General features: G+C 59.9%; 3 protein-coding genes across 3 annotated transcripts; 2 read left to right on the forward strand and 1 right to left on the reverse strand.

The window, feature by feature from the left end:
* Window positions 1-1,547: 1,547 nt before the first annotated feature.
* On the reverse strand, window positions 1,548-5,086 carry LOC133222581 (steroid 17-alpha-hydroxylase/17,20 lyase). Its single transcript, XM_061372380.1, has 8 exons — window positions 4,741-5,086; window positions 4,121-4,259; window positions 3,348-3,577; window positions 3,050-3,136; window positions 2,731-2,940; window positions 2,340-2,509; window positions 2,155-2,258; window positions 1,548-1,926 (listed from the first exon to the last, which is right to left on the reverse strand). Exons 1-8 carry the CDS (start codon window positions 5,056-5,058, stop codon window positions 1,658-1,660), a joined length of 1,527 nt encoding a protein of 508 aa, XP_061228364.1. The 5' UTR covers window positions 5,059-5,086; the 3' UTR covers window positions 1,548-1,657.
* Window positions 5,087-6,112: 1,026 nt separating this feature from the next.
* Window positions 6,113-8,729, forward strand: BORCS7 (BLOC-1 related complex subunit 7). Its single transcript, XM_061372585.1, has 5 exons — window positions 6,113-6,280; window positions 6,638-6,700; window positions 7,339-7,382; window positions 7,816-7,836; window positions 8,290-8,729. Exons 1-5 carry the CDS (start codon window positions 6,140-6,142, stop codon window positions 8,339-8,341), a joined length of 321 nt encoding a protein of 106 aa, XP_061228569.1. The 5' UTR covers window positions 6,113-6,139; the 3' UTR covers window positions 8,342-8,729.
* A 692-nt stretch (window positions 8,730-9,421) lies between these two features.
* AS3MT (arsenite methyltransferase) lies at window positions 9,422-14,111 on the forward strand (the record flags this gene model as incomplete). Its single annotated transcript, XM_061372389.1, has 11 exons — window positions 9,422-9,461; window positions 10,428-10,468; window positions 11,012-11,139; window positions 11,247-11,397; window positions 11,469-11,605; window positions 11,747-11,816; window positions 12,055-12,136; window positions 12,222-12,353; window positions 12,452-12,594; window positions 12,962-13,084; window positions 13,913-14,111. Coding segments are annotated over 11 exons (1,140 nt in total), but the record flags the coding sequence as incomplete, so codon positions are not given.
* Window positions 14,112-14,670: the final 559 nt, after the last annotated feature.

Genomic DNA, 14,670 nt, shown 5'->3' on the forward strand with positions numbered 1-14,670 from the left:
CAGTAGTGTTCTGTGACAGCAAACCCGGCCCCTTGCATTTCAGGGAGGCTGTGCTGCTCCAAGTGATGGCCATAACCCAGCCACAGTGAACATCAGAACACTGTGAGACCTCACTTGGAGTATTGTGTGCAGTTCTGGTGTCCTCAACATAAAAAGGACATGGAACTGTTGGAACAAGTCCAGAGGAGGGCCACGAGGATGATCAGGGCACTGGAGCACCTCCCATATGAAGACAGGCTGAGAAAGTTGGGGCTGTTCAGCCTGGAGAAGAGAAGGCTGCGTGGAGACCTCAGAGCAGCCTTCCAGTATCTGAAGGGGGGCTACAGGGATGCTGGGGATGGACTCTTCATTAGGGACTGTAGTGATAGGACAAGGGGTAACGGCTTCAGACTGAAACAGGGGAAGTTTAGATTGGATGTAAGGAGGAAGTTCTTCACCGTGAGTGTGGTGAGGCACTGGAATAGGTTGCCCAGGGAGGTTGTGAATGCTCCATCCCTGACGGTGTTCAAGGCCAGGTTGGACGAGGCCTTGGGTAATACGGTTTCGTGTGAGGTGTCCCTGCCCATGGCAGGGGGGTTGGAACTGGATGATCTTAAGGTCCCTTCCAACCGTAACTATTCTGTGATCGCTGCACAGTGAATATCAGCAGCCCCCAGCATGTGGTGCTCGTGCACTGGGCCTGGGGTGGGAGGGGGTTCCAGGTGCCCCTGGGTGTCCCCAGGCAATGGGAGCCCCACTTTTGCCTGGGGCTGGTGCTGCCTGCATCTCCCCTCGATGACTCGCACACAGGACAGGGTCAGGCAGCCCTTCAGCCCTACAAGGTTCTTGTGTCCTGCCTGGAAGGGACTGCATGCATGCAGGTGCACATGTGTGCATGCAAGCACATACGTATGTGTATATGTAAGCATATTCAGGCATAAATGTACCCTTGTGCTTTTGTGTGCATATACATGCTTGTAAGTACATGTGTGTGCAGGCATGTGTGGGCATATGCCTATGTGTGCTGGCATGTACCTATGCATGCACTTGTGTACTGAGGGAGAGGAAGCCAGGGGGGAGCCAAAACTGAAGGAAACTCTGAGCTGTTCCTCTCTTTTTCCCTGCAAGGAGCAAGCAGGAATCCCAGTGGTAGGGACCCAGTGTCCTGGGATGGGGCTGGGGAACCCTCCCTGCCCCATGGCAGGCTCAGCTCCCAGCCCATGCCATGTTCATTCTCCCTGCTCCCAGTGGGGAAACTGAGGCAGGGCTCAGCCATAGTCACAGCCTGGGCACCCCTAACCCCAAACTGCCCACTGCTCACATCCCCCCTTACCTGGCTGGGGTGGGCCCTTCTCCCCCATGGCTCAGTGTTGACTTTGGACTGGCCCCCACCTTGCATCCCTGGGAGGGGTGAAGGGGCCGTTGGTGTTGGCAACCCCACAGAGGTGCCATGGCTTCCCAGCTCAGCCTAACACTCACAGCAAGCTGCGGGACCATCATATATCTCATGCACCCTCCTGCTTCCCTCTGCCCTCCACGGCCTGCCCAAAAAACACCAGGAGCCACACTGCCTTGGGAACAGCTTTATTTGGACAACCCTGCACCCACGGGCAGGCAGGGCATGTCCCATCCTGTCCCATCCCACCCCACCACTGCCAGGCTCCAAGGCTGGCTCCCATCACGAGGCCACTCGCCATGCATCCCGCAGCCTGGCCTTCACCCGAAACTTCTGCACCTGCAGCACGACACCGAACTTGCCCTCCAGCGAGGGCAGGGGCTGGTCCTGGGGGCACTCGAGTGTGAAGCGCTGCAGCACCCAGGCCAGGAAGAGGAACAGCTCCATCTTGGCCAGGACTTTGCCCAGGCAGACACGGATCCCAGCCCCAAAGGGCAGGTAGCTGGGCGAGGGCGAGTGGATGTGCTGGCCCTGCTCGTCCAGGAAGCGGCCTGCGATGGGAAGGGGCACCGTTGGCATCAACAGGGATCGGTCCCCGAGACCTGCCTGAGTTCATCACCTGCATGTCCCTCCCCTGAGCTGCAACAGCAGAGACAGTGCAAGTGCGCCAGCTAGGAGAGAGCACCATCCAACATCCCACCACCAAGTCACCCCCAGGCTCAGCCTCTCCTGCTGTACCCACCCCACCATCCACTGCCCCCTGGGGGCACTGAACCCACCGGGGTTGAACTCCTCAGGCTTGTCCCACTCCTTCTCATCATGGTGCACGGACCAGAGGTTGATGACGACCCTGGCACCCTTGGGGATGGAGTATTCCCCGATGCTGCAAGGCAAACGCAGAGGGAGATGGTTGCTCCCTCCCACAGTCTCTGTCCGCATCCTGACAGTACCATGGGGGTCTCACCTGGTGTCAGCAAGGGATACGTGCGGGATGAGCAGCGGGGACACGGGCCGGATGCGCAGCACTTCACTGATGGTAGCCTCCAGGTAGGGCAGCAGTGGGCGGTCGCTGAGGAGGGGATGACGCACCAGCCCAATCTTCTGGTCCATCTCCTCCTGGATCTTCCTCTGGACCTGGGATAGGAGGCAGGGCTGGTATGGGAGCCCAGGGATGGGGTGCCCTGTGTGGATGGGCTTCCCATGGCAGTTGTTCTGGCAGGTTGTGCAGGGCAGATATAAAATGCCCACAGCCTGATCCTTCTTATTGGCAAAGCCTGACATCTCTCTCGGCACCCGCTTTCCCCAGAGCCCTCCATGATGTCCCTGGTGGCCCTGACACAGCATTCAGACCCTACCTCGGGGTAGTGGAGCAGGTAGAGCACAGCCCATTTGAGCACAGTCGTGGTGGTCTCCACACCAGCCCCGAAGATGTCCCCCACCGTCATGAGGAGGTGGTCATCAGTCAGCTCCAGCCCTGGTGTCAGGGTGCTGCTGCTCTCAGCACTGAGCCTCACTTGCAGGAGGGCATCCATGAGGTCCTTCACGGCATCCCCGCAGAAGGCTTCCTGCCAGGGGACACGTGTGGGGTGAGCTGGGCTGTGCTGGGCACAGACCCCTCCAGCTCCAGCACCCCACAGCTCCTGAGCATTGCCCTTGTCCTGGCCCTGTTGGCACCTTGTGTTCGGTGAACTTCTGCTGGAGCAGCTGGTCCCGCACCTTGAGGCATCTCTTCAGCAGGGCCAGGTCCTTGTTGGGGAAGATCTGAGGGGACAAAAGCCCCATTACATTGAGGGGCTCCAGTTCAGTCCAGCCTCTGCAGTCCACCTGTGCCCATCAGGGTCTTGTGGGACACCAGGGCAGGGACCCTCCTACACCCTGGGGTGCTCAGGTAGCCCCGTCCTGCACACCACCTCCCAACTCCTTCCTGTGATCCAAGGTGAGAGGAACTGGCAATCCCTGTGTCCTTGCTTACCTGGAGCCAGGGGAAGATGTCCACCAAGCTCTCCTTGGCCACGGTGTCCACGATACCCTGGCTGTACTCCAGCATGGCCTCGAACTCGGGGTCCCCGCGCCGGTACGAGGAGTTGAAGCAGAGGGAGCAGACCACGTTGGTGACGGCCCGTGTGAGCTCAGGGCCCATGTCCAGGGCCATGTCCTGTGCAGCGCTGAGCGTCTCGCACAGGGACGCAGCTTCCCGGCAGACTGGGGTGGAGAGGAGAGGCAGGTAAAGGGGTGATGGTGGAGACGAGGGGGTGCAGGGGGCATCTGGGTGATGGAAGGAGGGGTCCCCCGCTCAGTCAGGGTGTGCAGCCTGCAGGGAGCCCTGTCAGGGCTGAGCCTCAAGGGGCTGGGGTGGCCAGAAGGGGTGATACTGGGTGTGGGAGGTGCAGAGGGGATGGAGACACACAGCAAAGTGTGTGTGCAGCTGGATGCACCTCCCGCATGAAGTGGGGAGCCTGGGGGGCTGGGAGCTGGCTCCATGCCTCAGTTTCCCCAGCTGAGTGAGGGGAGACAAAGCTGGGGGGGGTGTGTGAAACGTATGGGGAGAGGTGTTGGCAAAGCAGCAGGGATGGAAGGAGAGGGACTGAGCTCTTGCCAGGCAAACTAAGTGCATGCTGGGGGGGGGTTGAGCCAAGCCAATGAGTCCCCCTTGGTTCCCAGGGGATCAGGGCACAGGGAAAGGGAAAGCCGAGCTCGGATCAAAGTGCAGGAGGAGGCAGAGAGGGGAGGGAGCTGGGCACTTACTGATCCTCTCGAGGGTGAGCGAGCCCTCCCCGAACATGGAGAGCGCAGCGTGCACCAGCTTGCGCTGGAACTTCCAGAGGGGCCCGTAGCTGGCAAAGGCGATGTCCTTGCCCCCCCGGGACAGCAGGTCCGTGGTCACCTGTGGGACACGCAGTCCCAGGGTCACCCTGCTGCAGGGCAGGCCCGAGAGGGGTGATGCTGCGGGGGATGGATGATGATCTCATCCCCGGGGGTGCTCCAGGGGGATGGTGGTTAGCGCCGGTGGGCCATGAGCTTTGCTTTCCCACCCCAAAGACTGGTGGAGAGGTTTGGGGACCGATACCAGGGCTAGGGACAGGGCTGCCCAGGAAACTGGGAGGGTGCAGGGAGCCCGGTGGTACCTGAACCCGTGCCCCACAGTGCAGCCAGCCCTGGGGAAAACCGGGCCCCCTTGGGATGGAGGATGCGCAGGATTCACCCCGGGGAACAGGGCAGAGAGGGGGCTGCCGCTGCCATTGCTGCGGGCAGAATGGGAAAAGTAGAAGGACCCTGCCGGGTGCCAGCCCCTCTCTTGTGAGCATCCCCCGCCTCACCCCGCGCCGCAGTAGGACGGGGTCCCCCAAACCCCGCTGCCGACTCACGGTGCGGGGCCGTCCAGCGAAAGCCTTCCCTTTCTTCAGCAGCACCTCCCTGGCGTGCCGGTAGCTGTTGACCACCACCACGTAGTGGGAGCCCATCCACAGAGCATAGAGGCTGCCGTAGCGGCCCTGCAGGCGCCACAGCCGCAGGTGGAGCTGGGGGTGCCCGGCCAGCTGCAGCAGGCTGCCCACCAGCGGCAGGGCGGGCAGGCTCCGCGGCCGCCCCGGCCCCGCCGTGTCCCTCCGGTGTGCCAGCCCCCAGGAGCAGAGCAGGGCCAGAGCCAGAGCCAGGGCCAGCAGCAGGGCTCCCAGCAGCGGCATGGTGTGGGGCTGGCTGTGGGGCTGCAGCGGCGCGGGGGGCCTTTATACAGGCGGCGGGGTCGTCGCCTTGACCCCAAGGCGGGCTCGGCTCCTTATCAGGGGGACGAGAAGGGGGGAACGGGCGCTGGGCCTGGAGCCAGCTCTGCAGCTGGGCACCTGACGGGGGCGAGGGCGGCGGGGCCATGGTCGCACCGGGCGGCCGTGGGGGAGCTGCATCCAGCGGGCTGTGGGCCAGGGTACAGGCAGGGATGGGGCTGTTCTCAGGCTCCATCACGGTGGGTGAGGGGTGCAGGGGCAGCCCTGGGTGCCATGAGCACAGCTGGGGACCAGTGGGACACAGCCCGGGCACCCTTCAACATGCCTGGGAGGGGATGGGCAGCACAGGGCTGGGGGTGCTGGGCAGCCCTGGGCAGCAATGGGCGGTGCTGAGATGCCCCAGACAGCTCTGGTCAGTACTGGCCAAGCACTGGGAAGTCCTGAGGAGCCCTGGGCAGTGCTGGGCAAACACTGGTCAGTGCTGGGCAAACACTGGTCAGTGCTGAGAAGACTGGGTCAGCCCTGTTCAGTGCTGGGCAGCAATGGGCAGTGCTGGGCAGCCCGGTTCAGTACTGGGCAAGTACCTATCAGTGCTGAGAAACCCTGGGCAGCTCTAGTCAGTACTGGGCAGCAATGGGCAGTACCAGGCAAGCCCTGGTCAGTGCTAAGAAGCCCTGATCAGCACTGGTCAGTTCTAAAAAGCCCTGATCAACACTGGTCAGTGCTGGGAAGCTCTGGTCAGTACTGAGGAGCCCTGGGCAGCAATGGACAGTACCAGGCAAGACCTCATCACTGCTAAGAAGCCCTATTCAGCACTGATCAGTGCTGAGCAGCCTCGGGGTGTCCGTGCCCGAGGTGACCCCCGGGTCTGAGGTGTCCTGGGGAAGGCCGTGGCGGCACCCCAGGGGCCCGGCCCCGGGCAGAGGCTGTCCCGCTGTCCCGCCGCCCCGCCTGCCTCGGGCCCTGCGCCTTCCCGACTCTTCTGTCCCCCGGCACTCGCCGTAGCGGCGCCCGGCGGTGCGGGGCGGGGCGTGGGCAGGGTAAGATGGCGGCGGCGGGCGCGGCAGACGCCCAGGCGCGCTTCGGGCACTCGGTGAAGGGGCTGCTGACCGAGAAGGTGACCAGCTGCGGCACCGACGTGATCGCCCTCACCAAGCAGGTGCTGAAGGGCTCCCGCAGCGCCGAGGTGAGCGGCGGCCGCCACCGGAGTTAAGACTACAGAGAGCGGCATGCAGCGCGGCCGAGGAGTGCGGCCCGGCGAGCCCGCGCGGGGCACGCTGGGAGCTGTAGTTCTGGAGGGGGCCTCCCGCCAGCGGGTATGGCCATAGGGCTCTGGGGTGCCCCTGGGGTGCGCTGGGGGAGGCGGGAGGCTGCGTTTGCTCCATGACATCTCCGCAGTGATGGGCTGGAGCGGTGCCCTCCTCAAGGCCGTATGCTCTGAAGGGTGGGCACCGCACCCCCAAGCCTTGCACCGTGTCAGCCTTGCATACAGGTCTCCGGGCACAGAGCTGCTGCCTCTCAGTCTGGTGTGTTTGTCTCCTAGCTCCTGGGCCAAGCTGCTAAGAACATGGTGACGCAAGAAGATGCCATCCTGCACTCGGAAGATGTAAGCTGTGTTTTGCTGCTAGAACAAGTGTTTCTAGTGGACAGGAGGAGAGGAGGCTTGTAAGAACAGATATGCAGACATGTTATCTCCGATAACGTGGTATTTTCCTACCCTGAAGTCATAGAATCATAGAATGGTTTGGGTTGGAAGGAAGTTTTAAAGGTCATCTAGCCCAACGCCCTTGCCATGGACAGGGGCACGTTCACTAGATTGGGTTGCTCAGGGCCCTGTCCAGCCTGACTTTGAATGTTTCCAGGAATGGGGTGTTTACTACATCTCATGAGTTCAGGCAGCAGGGCTGGTGGCCAGAATGATTTAGTGCTTCCTCAAGCCCATGTGTGCTGCTGGTCTTTCAGCATCCTGCAGCCCAAGTCAGCCCTTAAGCTGTGCCATCTCTACCAGAAAGCTCAAGGGACCATAGCTTGAAAACAAGCACTTACTGTCAGTGCCTGTCTCACTGGGAAAGAAGAGGGGAGCGGGCCACTGCTGACAGATACTGGTGGAGATGTTTCAGGGTCAGTGCAGTGCTACAGTGGCAGCCATGCTGGAGGAGCTCCCCAGGGTGTAGGGACAGCCTGCCCTGTGATGCTGCTGAACTCCTCCTATCCAACATTCATTCTTTGTCTTGTTCTCCACAGAGTTTAAGGAAAATGGCCATAATAACGACTCATCTACAGTACCAGTAAGTAGAGGACACTACGTTCTCTCTGGGGAGCTAAGTGATTCCCTTAACTCCTTTCCATTCTACTTAAAGACTTTGTACGAAGCCCACTCAGACCAACCCCTCTTGGCTCACTCCTCAAAGCTGAGCAGACTCTGAAGCTGGGATCTTCCAGGTCTCTCCAGCTCCACTGGTACAGCTCAGGCTGTTTTAGGGTGGGACAGCCAGGATTTTTGCCTCCTGTTTGCCATGCACAGTGTCCTATGAGAGCGTGTGGTACATCTCAGGCTAAGGGGGAAAAGCTAGTGCTGCTTCTGTCCTCTAGGACTTAGAAACACACTGGGGTTTTGGCCTCCTGAGCCCGTAATCAAGTCCCTTTTCTTCAACATAACATGAACCCTGTTGCTAAGATTTTGTTTTTCTAATGCTCTTTTTGTCTCCTTTTCTCATCTAGGCAAGAAGCAATTCAGAAGAAGTGAGTCCTCAGCTGAAGAAACAGTAGCAGGACCTGGGGCACATGTGTCCCCCAGGAATGGTTGATGGAAAGGGAAAAAGGACGGAGTAGGGGTGGTGGGAAACAGCAAAAAGGTTTATGCAGCTGCCTTTGAAGCAGATGCTGGCCCAGTGGGATAGTGTTTTGGGATTGTGAAGAGATGGGAACTTGAGTGAAGGGATGATTTATACCAGAACTTCCACTTGTTTCATTGACGTGGTAGGGCCTGCTAGGTTGGTTGTGATAGGAGAGGAGGGTGGTGTAGAGCAGACCTGTCTGCTTCTGAGTGCACAAAATGAGGTTTGGCTTGGTATATGGAGGTGGGTTGGGGAGCCCCAGGGTTCTCTTTGCTGTAGCATCAGTGCTAGAGCCTTTCTGGTCAGCACAGCCTGGGGAGCAGATTTCACTGTGAACCTCTTCTTGCTTCGTCTCCAGCGTCGAGCAGTCATCAAACCTGCAGGACCAGCTGAGCCACTTGCTGAAATGAAGTGTAGAGAAGGCATGAGGACATCTCAACTGGCACTAAGGACAGTGAAGCGTCCTTTCCCCTCCAGACCCGGGGGTTCAGGCCTGTGTTTGGCTGATGCTGGATGTCAGCTGGGAGATGTGCAGAATCTCTCTTTCTGGGCACGTGGGCCCCTCTTGTGTGTCTCCATCCACGTCTCTGCTCCAGAACACCCCCCTGCTAACCAGAGCAAACTGAAACAAACTCACCTGAAACTTTGCTCCCCCCAGCAATTCTTGTGTCTGCTTACATCCCACCTAGCGTGAGGTGCTCAGCCCACACCAGCACCCCTGGCAAGAAATGCGTAAAACTGACTGTGGGTTTTAAATACAGGTGCCAGCAGTTTGACAGTGATCTGGATTTAGACACAGAGGTGGCACAGAGTGCGTTTTATTTAGGGCATGTTAATCAGTGGAAGCTGTAAGTGGGTGGGAGAGGTGCTTCAGTGTTGACTGAGGTGCCAGTCCCAGGCCAGCAATTCTGAAAGTGGGAATGTGGGCACACACCTCTGTCACTGGTCAGCTGGACATGGTTTGGCCAGCATCCTGCTCAGAGGTTATCTTTCCACCCTGCCAGAGCTCAGAACATCATCCCCTTGCCAGCCCATCTGCACTGCTTTCAGCCTTCAACTGCATTCCTCTTCCTGGGCTGCGGCTCCAGCTTTTGATGAAGCAGCCTTGGCTGTGGTATATGTATCTGCTTGGGAAGGTATCCAAAGACCTGGCTGGGAAGCGGGCAGGATAGCATGAGGGGCTGGTGTGCTCAGTTCTGCACTGTTCTGTGCTGGAAGAGTAGCAACCAGTCTCCTGTTCACATCCCGGGTAGCGACATCAGGCCCAGGCTATAAATACTGTGTGTTGGTTTTGGTAGGTCACTTATCTAGAGCACTTGGAGCGCACGGGAAGCACTTGTTCGCCTGAGTGTGCTTTTCACCAGCTGATAGAAGAAGGCAGGCTGAGAGCAGGCATCAGCCTGACACATTCCTGTTGGAGTGATGCTGGGCTTTGGCTCCTGAGAGCCACCTCCTGGGCTGGATTTCACCACCCCCTCCAGTGGCACTGACTTGATCTGGTGGCACTACTGCTTCTGGGTTCGCAGGAAGGTGCTACTGTTACCCAGGGTCTGTGTAGTGTGTGTGTGTGTGTGTGTGTGTGTGTGTGTGTTTGTGCCTTGGGAGGGGTCCTGATCCCCAGCTTTACAGATGCACTTTGGGAAACGGGGTTTTCCCTGAGCTGTGACTCGCGGAGAATAAAAGCTCCCTGAACACCACCAAGCCTCACCAGCCTGCTGGATGCCATTGCAGCTAGCCCCTGTGCAGAGGCGAGACAGTGGGAGTCTGCCCTCCGATGTCCCCTGTTGTGCTTCAGTTCTGGGGGGGGGGGTTCTCTGCAGTGTGTCCTTGCTGCAGGTGGCTCACCTCCAAGGTTCCATGCTCTGCAGAGGCCGGAGCAGCCCTGCAGCATTAAACCTGTGTCTCCCTGCATTTGGGGTGAGCAGGGGCAGAGCTGCACCCACGTGGGTGCAGAGATGGGGGAAGGCAGCAGGAAGGGGTTTGGGGGTGCGGGTCCAGGCATGGCCCATGTGTGACGGCAGCGGGACCCGCATCCCCCCCGGGGCCGTGTCCCCGGGCTCCGGCCGGACGGGAGCGGTGTCGGGCGGAAGCCGGGCCGCGGAGCCGGGGCGGTGCAGGGTCGGGGCGGAGCGTGGCCCGGGCTGAGCAGGCAGTAAGGCGGCCCGGGGCTGTGCCGGGGGTGCGGGGGCATCCCTGGGCACCCCTGCGGCTGAGGGCTGTCGGCAAAGCAAGGCGGGGATGGTGTCTGGGGAGGCTTTTAGGGGCTCGTCTCTCCTGGGTTGGGGAGACAGGGGGATGTTGTCAGGAGGCCCAGGAGCATCCCACTAGGCTGAAAGTTTGGGGGAGGGGGAGTGTGGGTCTCCTTGGGTGCTGCTTTCAGGCGGCAAAAAGTACCCCTGTATGTGGGGGAAGAGGGAGGTTTGGGGCCTCTGGGAGGACCCGGCGTGGTGCCCATCGGCAGTGGCGTCAGGCACCAGCCCCATGTTCCCGTTGCAGTGGCAGCAACCTGTGGAGAGCAGATCCACCGGGAGGTGCAGGTGAGGGGTACGGGTGGGAGGTGGAGAGGGGATGGGGTGGCCGGGCTGGGGGAACACAGAGGGTGGGGAGGGCAGGCAGGTTGACTGGGCAAGGGCAGCTAAGCCCGGGCTGTGCTGTCATGCCTGCTGCAGTCCAAGGGCAAAGGTGGTTTCGGGCCCCACATAACAGTATTAGGTGTGGCCGGCTCCTTTGCTCTAATTTCCATAGGAATAAGGGGCTGAGTAATCCTGTGTTTCCCTGCCCTCATTCCCTGTGCGTCTCTTGGCTGGGGAAATAGGGTCTGCAGCCTGCAGAGTTATTGCAAATGGGAATTGAATCCCCCACTGCACAACCGTGCTGTGTGTGCAAGCAAGGGGAGATGGGCGGGATGGGAGCAAAGGGGTGCGTGATGTTAGTCTAATTTTTAGCTGAGTACAAATGAGAGTGCCGGTGTCAGAGGACATTGGGTGCATGTACAGGCATGGCCCTCGTGTTTTGGTGCATGGGGAGCTCCCAGGGCACAGCTTGCTGTAGTTTGGTGGCCTCTGTCCCTCCCATCTCAGGATTACTATGGCAAAGAGCTGCAGAAGACAGAGGACCTGAAAACCAACGCATGCATCACCTCGAGCAAGCCCGTTCCCGAGGTGGTAAGAGATGCTTTGGAGCGTGTCCATGAGGAGGTGGTGGCCAAGTAAATCCCGGAGTTTCCTCTCTGCTGCTGTGTCCCCGTGGGCTGCAGCCCCTCAACCACCATGCCTGGGGAGCACCTCTGCCTGGCTCAGCTCAGCATCCCTGCAGGTACTACGGGTGCGGTCTGGTGGTCCCCGAGTGCCTGGCGTCCTGTCGGATCCTGGACCTGGGCAGCGGCAGCGGCAGAGACTGCTACCTGCTGAGTCAGCTGGTTGGGGAGCAGGGCCACGTCACCGGCATCGACATGACCGAGGGCCAGGTACATCACAGAGCTAGGGCTTCCCCTTGGTACCTCATCATTCCCCCCCATCATCCCCTTCCTTCTCCCAGGTTGAGGTGGCGAGGAAGCACATTGCCTACCACATGGAGAAGTTTGGCTACCAAAAGCCAAACGTGGAGTTCCTCCAGGGCTACATGGAGAAGCTGGGTGATGCCGGACTGGCTGACAACAGCTATGATGTTGTCATGTAGGTACCACACAGGCAGGCAGGGAACTTCATGCCATGCATGAAGCCATGGGACATGCAGCAGGATGTGCAGGGGATGCGCAGCAGCTGCTGGCGCTGAGTGCATGAGAGGGTGCAAATGAACTCTGGTTTCCTCCCCAGCTCCAACTGCGTGATCAACCTGGCCCCTGACAAGAGGGCTGTGCTGCAGGAGGCCTACCGTGTGCTGAAGGTAATGATGGGGCCGGTGCCCGTGGTGGGAGCGAAGCAGGGTTGGGGTGTCCCTCCTGTTGGGGTGCCACTGGAATGCAGCAAATGGGATCCAGCATGGCGGAGATGTGGCATGGAGCAGGGGAGGGCACCTCTGCATAGGGATGTGAGCAAGGTAGCACTGAGGGGTGCCCAGTTCTCCCTGCCCCCTTTGTCGTGTTGCTTCTTGGGATCTCCCTTCACTCCTTGCTGCCTTCCAGCCTGGAGGAGAGATGTACTTCAGTGATGTCTATGCCAGCCAGTGCCTGAGTGAGACCATCCGGAAGCACAGGGTGCTGTGGGGTGCGTAGGGCTCTGGGATGGGGGTGCCGGGGATGGGGAGACCGGACCTTTGCCTCCATCACCTTTGTCTGTGGTCTCATGCTAGGAGAGTGCCTGGCGGGAGCCCTGTACTGGAAAGACCTGTACAGCATCGCTGAGGAGGTGGGGTTCAGCCCCCCATGCCTTGTCACTGCCAGCCCCATTACCATTGGTGACAAGGAGCTGGAGAGCATTGTTGGTGAGGGCCTGAGCAGAGAGCATCAGCTCTGGGGCAGCCATGGGGGGCTGTGCTGGCACCCAGGGCTGGTTCCCAACCCACCAACCTCTCCTTTGCAGGTGACTGCTGCTTTGCCTCTGCGACTTTCCGCCTATTCAAGGTGCCCGGTAGCAGCCGGGCTGGGCCGGGCCGGGTCACTTACAATGGTGGGATCGTGGGGCACGAGCGAGAGCTGGTGTTTGATGCCAACTTCACCTTCAAGGTGCATGTGGGGGCATGCTTGGGCTCCCGGGATGGCATGCAGTCCTGGTCTGTGGGGATGGGGTACAGCAGTGCTACTCAGCAGTGTCCTCTGTGATTTTGGGATAGAGGGAGTAGTAGGTGGGAACAGAGGGGCTATATAAACCATGGAAGGTGCAAACAGAGAGCTAGGTCCATGCATTGCATTGGGGTGAAGGTAGGAGCAGGACATCCATGGTGGCTTCACAGGAGGGTTTGAAGCCAGCTGCTTGGTGGTTTTGGGGTCAGGCTGTGCTCCTGCTTTTGCTGCACGCTGTCTTCTGGGTGACTGGGGTCCCCTGCGCCACATAACCCAGACCCCAGCCCTGTGACCATCCCTCTGCCCCTAGGAAGGAGAGGTGGTGGACGTGGATGCTGAGATGGCTGCGATCTTGAGGAGCTCCAGGTTTGCGGACAAGTTCCTGATCCAACCTGGTGCTGCACCGCAGGGCTGCAGTTGCAAGGCGGTCAAGGTCGGTAGCAGGCAGCTCCACAGCTGGGTTCAGGGATGAGGACATGGATGTCCATGCCATCAGAGCTGCCCTGGGGTATCAGAGGGGTTATGGCATGACATCAAGGGACATGAGGCCATCTGTGCCATCCAAAGCCCATGGGATGCCTGAATTTGAGCAACTGCACCCAGCACAGGATGGAGCCCTCCAAAGGGGGGATCTGCATTAACCAGCTGACATGAGAGCCCCGTGCCCCCCAGCATGTCCATGGTGGCTGCCAGCTGGAGCTGCCTGAGATATCCCAAGGGGAGATATCCTTCTCCATGGGGGATGGCTGGAGATAGCCTGCCCCAGGGAGGTGATGGCCAATCCCTGTGGCTTGTTCCTGCTCATTGCCCTCACAGCTGCTGATGTGAGCTTGGCCCTGGCTGCCAGCCCTGAGCCCGCAGCACAAAGCATCTCTATCAGCTGGAAGCCTCTCTTCTCTCTTTGATGGTCCCTCCAGCCCGTAGATGGGCCAGGAGAGGCAAGGGAGATAACACCCTGCAGCTGCATGTCCCTGAAACACAACCTTGTGCTTGGGCAGGGGGAGATGTTCTCGGGTCCCTGCCCAAGCAGGAGGTGCTTCTCAGATGAAAGCAGAGCCGAAAGTCCCAGAGAAGCTCTTGGCTTCCTCCTCGTGGCAGGGAAGAGGAGCTGAGTGAGCCGGGGGCTGCCCCCGTGTTAGTTATAGAGGGTCTGCTTGGGCTGTGCTGCTGGCAGGGAGCGAGACGGGGGGAATGCAGCTTTCCTGGGGGCCTTTTGCTTCCCTCTGGCCTGATCCTGCCCTGGGTGTTCTGTGCCCTCTAGGAGAAGATCTGTGATCCCTTCCAGCTGCTGGAGCAGCTGTCAACCCCGCGTCCTGCCTGCTGTCCTGGTGCCTCCTGTGGTCCTTCCTGCTGAGTGCCGAGTGATGCCGCTGCACCGGAGGGTGCCAGTGGGGCAGGAGGATGCGGCCCCAGCGGCGTGAGGCTTCCACCGGAGAACAAATAAATGGCCAAGCTTGAAAGCTGTGTGCTTGTGGCTGGGACCATAGGGCCTGAGGGGTGCTGTGCTTCCCTGGTGGGGCAGGTTGTGCCTGTTTGTGGTGAGGATGGGAAGCCGTCCTATACATCCCCTTGCTATGGGCCTGGCAGTGGCTGCATGGCTTGGACATGCAGGCAGGGATGTCTCTGTATGAATGGGATCGTTGGTCCCTGCATGTAGGATGGCAGGGCCGGTGTGGGTTTGGCAGCAGCTGTGTGCTGATATTGAGCCCATGGAGAAGAGCAGAGATGTTTGCAGAAGGCAGCTGGGCAGAACAGGGTGCCAAAGGAGGCCCTGGAGCCATGCAGTTCCTGGCCCTGCAGCATGCACCCCTCTGCATGAGCATGGCTCCAATTTGAGGTATTGGAGAGCCTGCAGCTGGGACATGAACACTTCTGAGAAGCAAAAGGCACAGCAAGAAGCAGCCCAGCTGCTTTTTTCCTTCTTTTGAACTCCCTGTGCTAACCCACCACACAGAGGGATCTGCAGGCATCCCTCTGTCAGGCAGAGCCTGTGCCAGCTCCTGCCAGTGGGGTGAACAG

This window comes from Neopsephotus bourkii, unplaced genomic scaffold, assembly GCF_033783945.1.
Source record: "Neopsephotus bourkii isolate Nb327-2 ecotype Australia unplaced genomic scaffold, CSIRO-AGI_Nbou_v1 NB_1615, whole genome shotgun sequence".
NCBI lineage: Eukaryota > Metazoa > Chordata > Aves > Psittaciformes > Psittacidae > Neopsephotus > Neopsephotus bourkii.

Bases quoted from the DNA above. Each gene is read 5' to 3' on its own strand.
- LOC133222581 (XM_061372380.1), bottom strand. From the start codon at position 5,058: ATGCCGCTGCTGGGAGCCCTGCTGCTGGCCCTGGCTCTGGCTCTGGCC. The intron at 2,941-3,049 runs GTGCCAACAGGG...GTCCCCTGGCAG, and splicing joins AGAAGTTCACCGAACACAAG to GAAGCCTTCTGCGGGGATGC. The intron at 1,927-2,154 runs GTGGGTTCAGTG...TTCCCATCGCAG, and splicing joins GCCTGAGGAGTTCAACCCCG to GCCGCTTCCTGGACGAGCAG.
- BORCS7 (XM_061372585.1), top strand. From the start codon at position 6,140: ATGGCGGCGGCGGGCGCGGCAGACGCCCAGGCGCGCTTCGGGCACTCG. The intron at 6,701-7,338 runs GTAAGCTGTGTT...TGTTCTCCACAG, and splicing joins CCATCCTGCACTCGGAAGAT to AGTTTAAGGAAAATGGCCAT. The intron at 7,837-8,289 runs GTGAGTCCTCAG...CTTCGTCTCCAG, and splicing joins CAAGAAGCAATTCAGAAGAA to CGTCGAGCAGTCATCAAACC.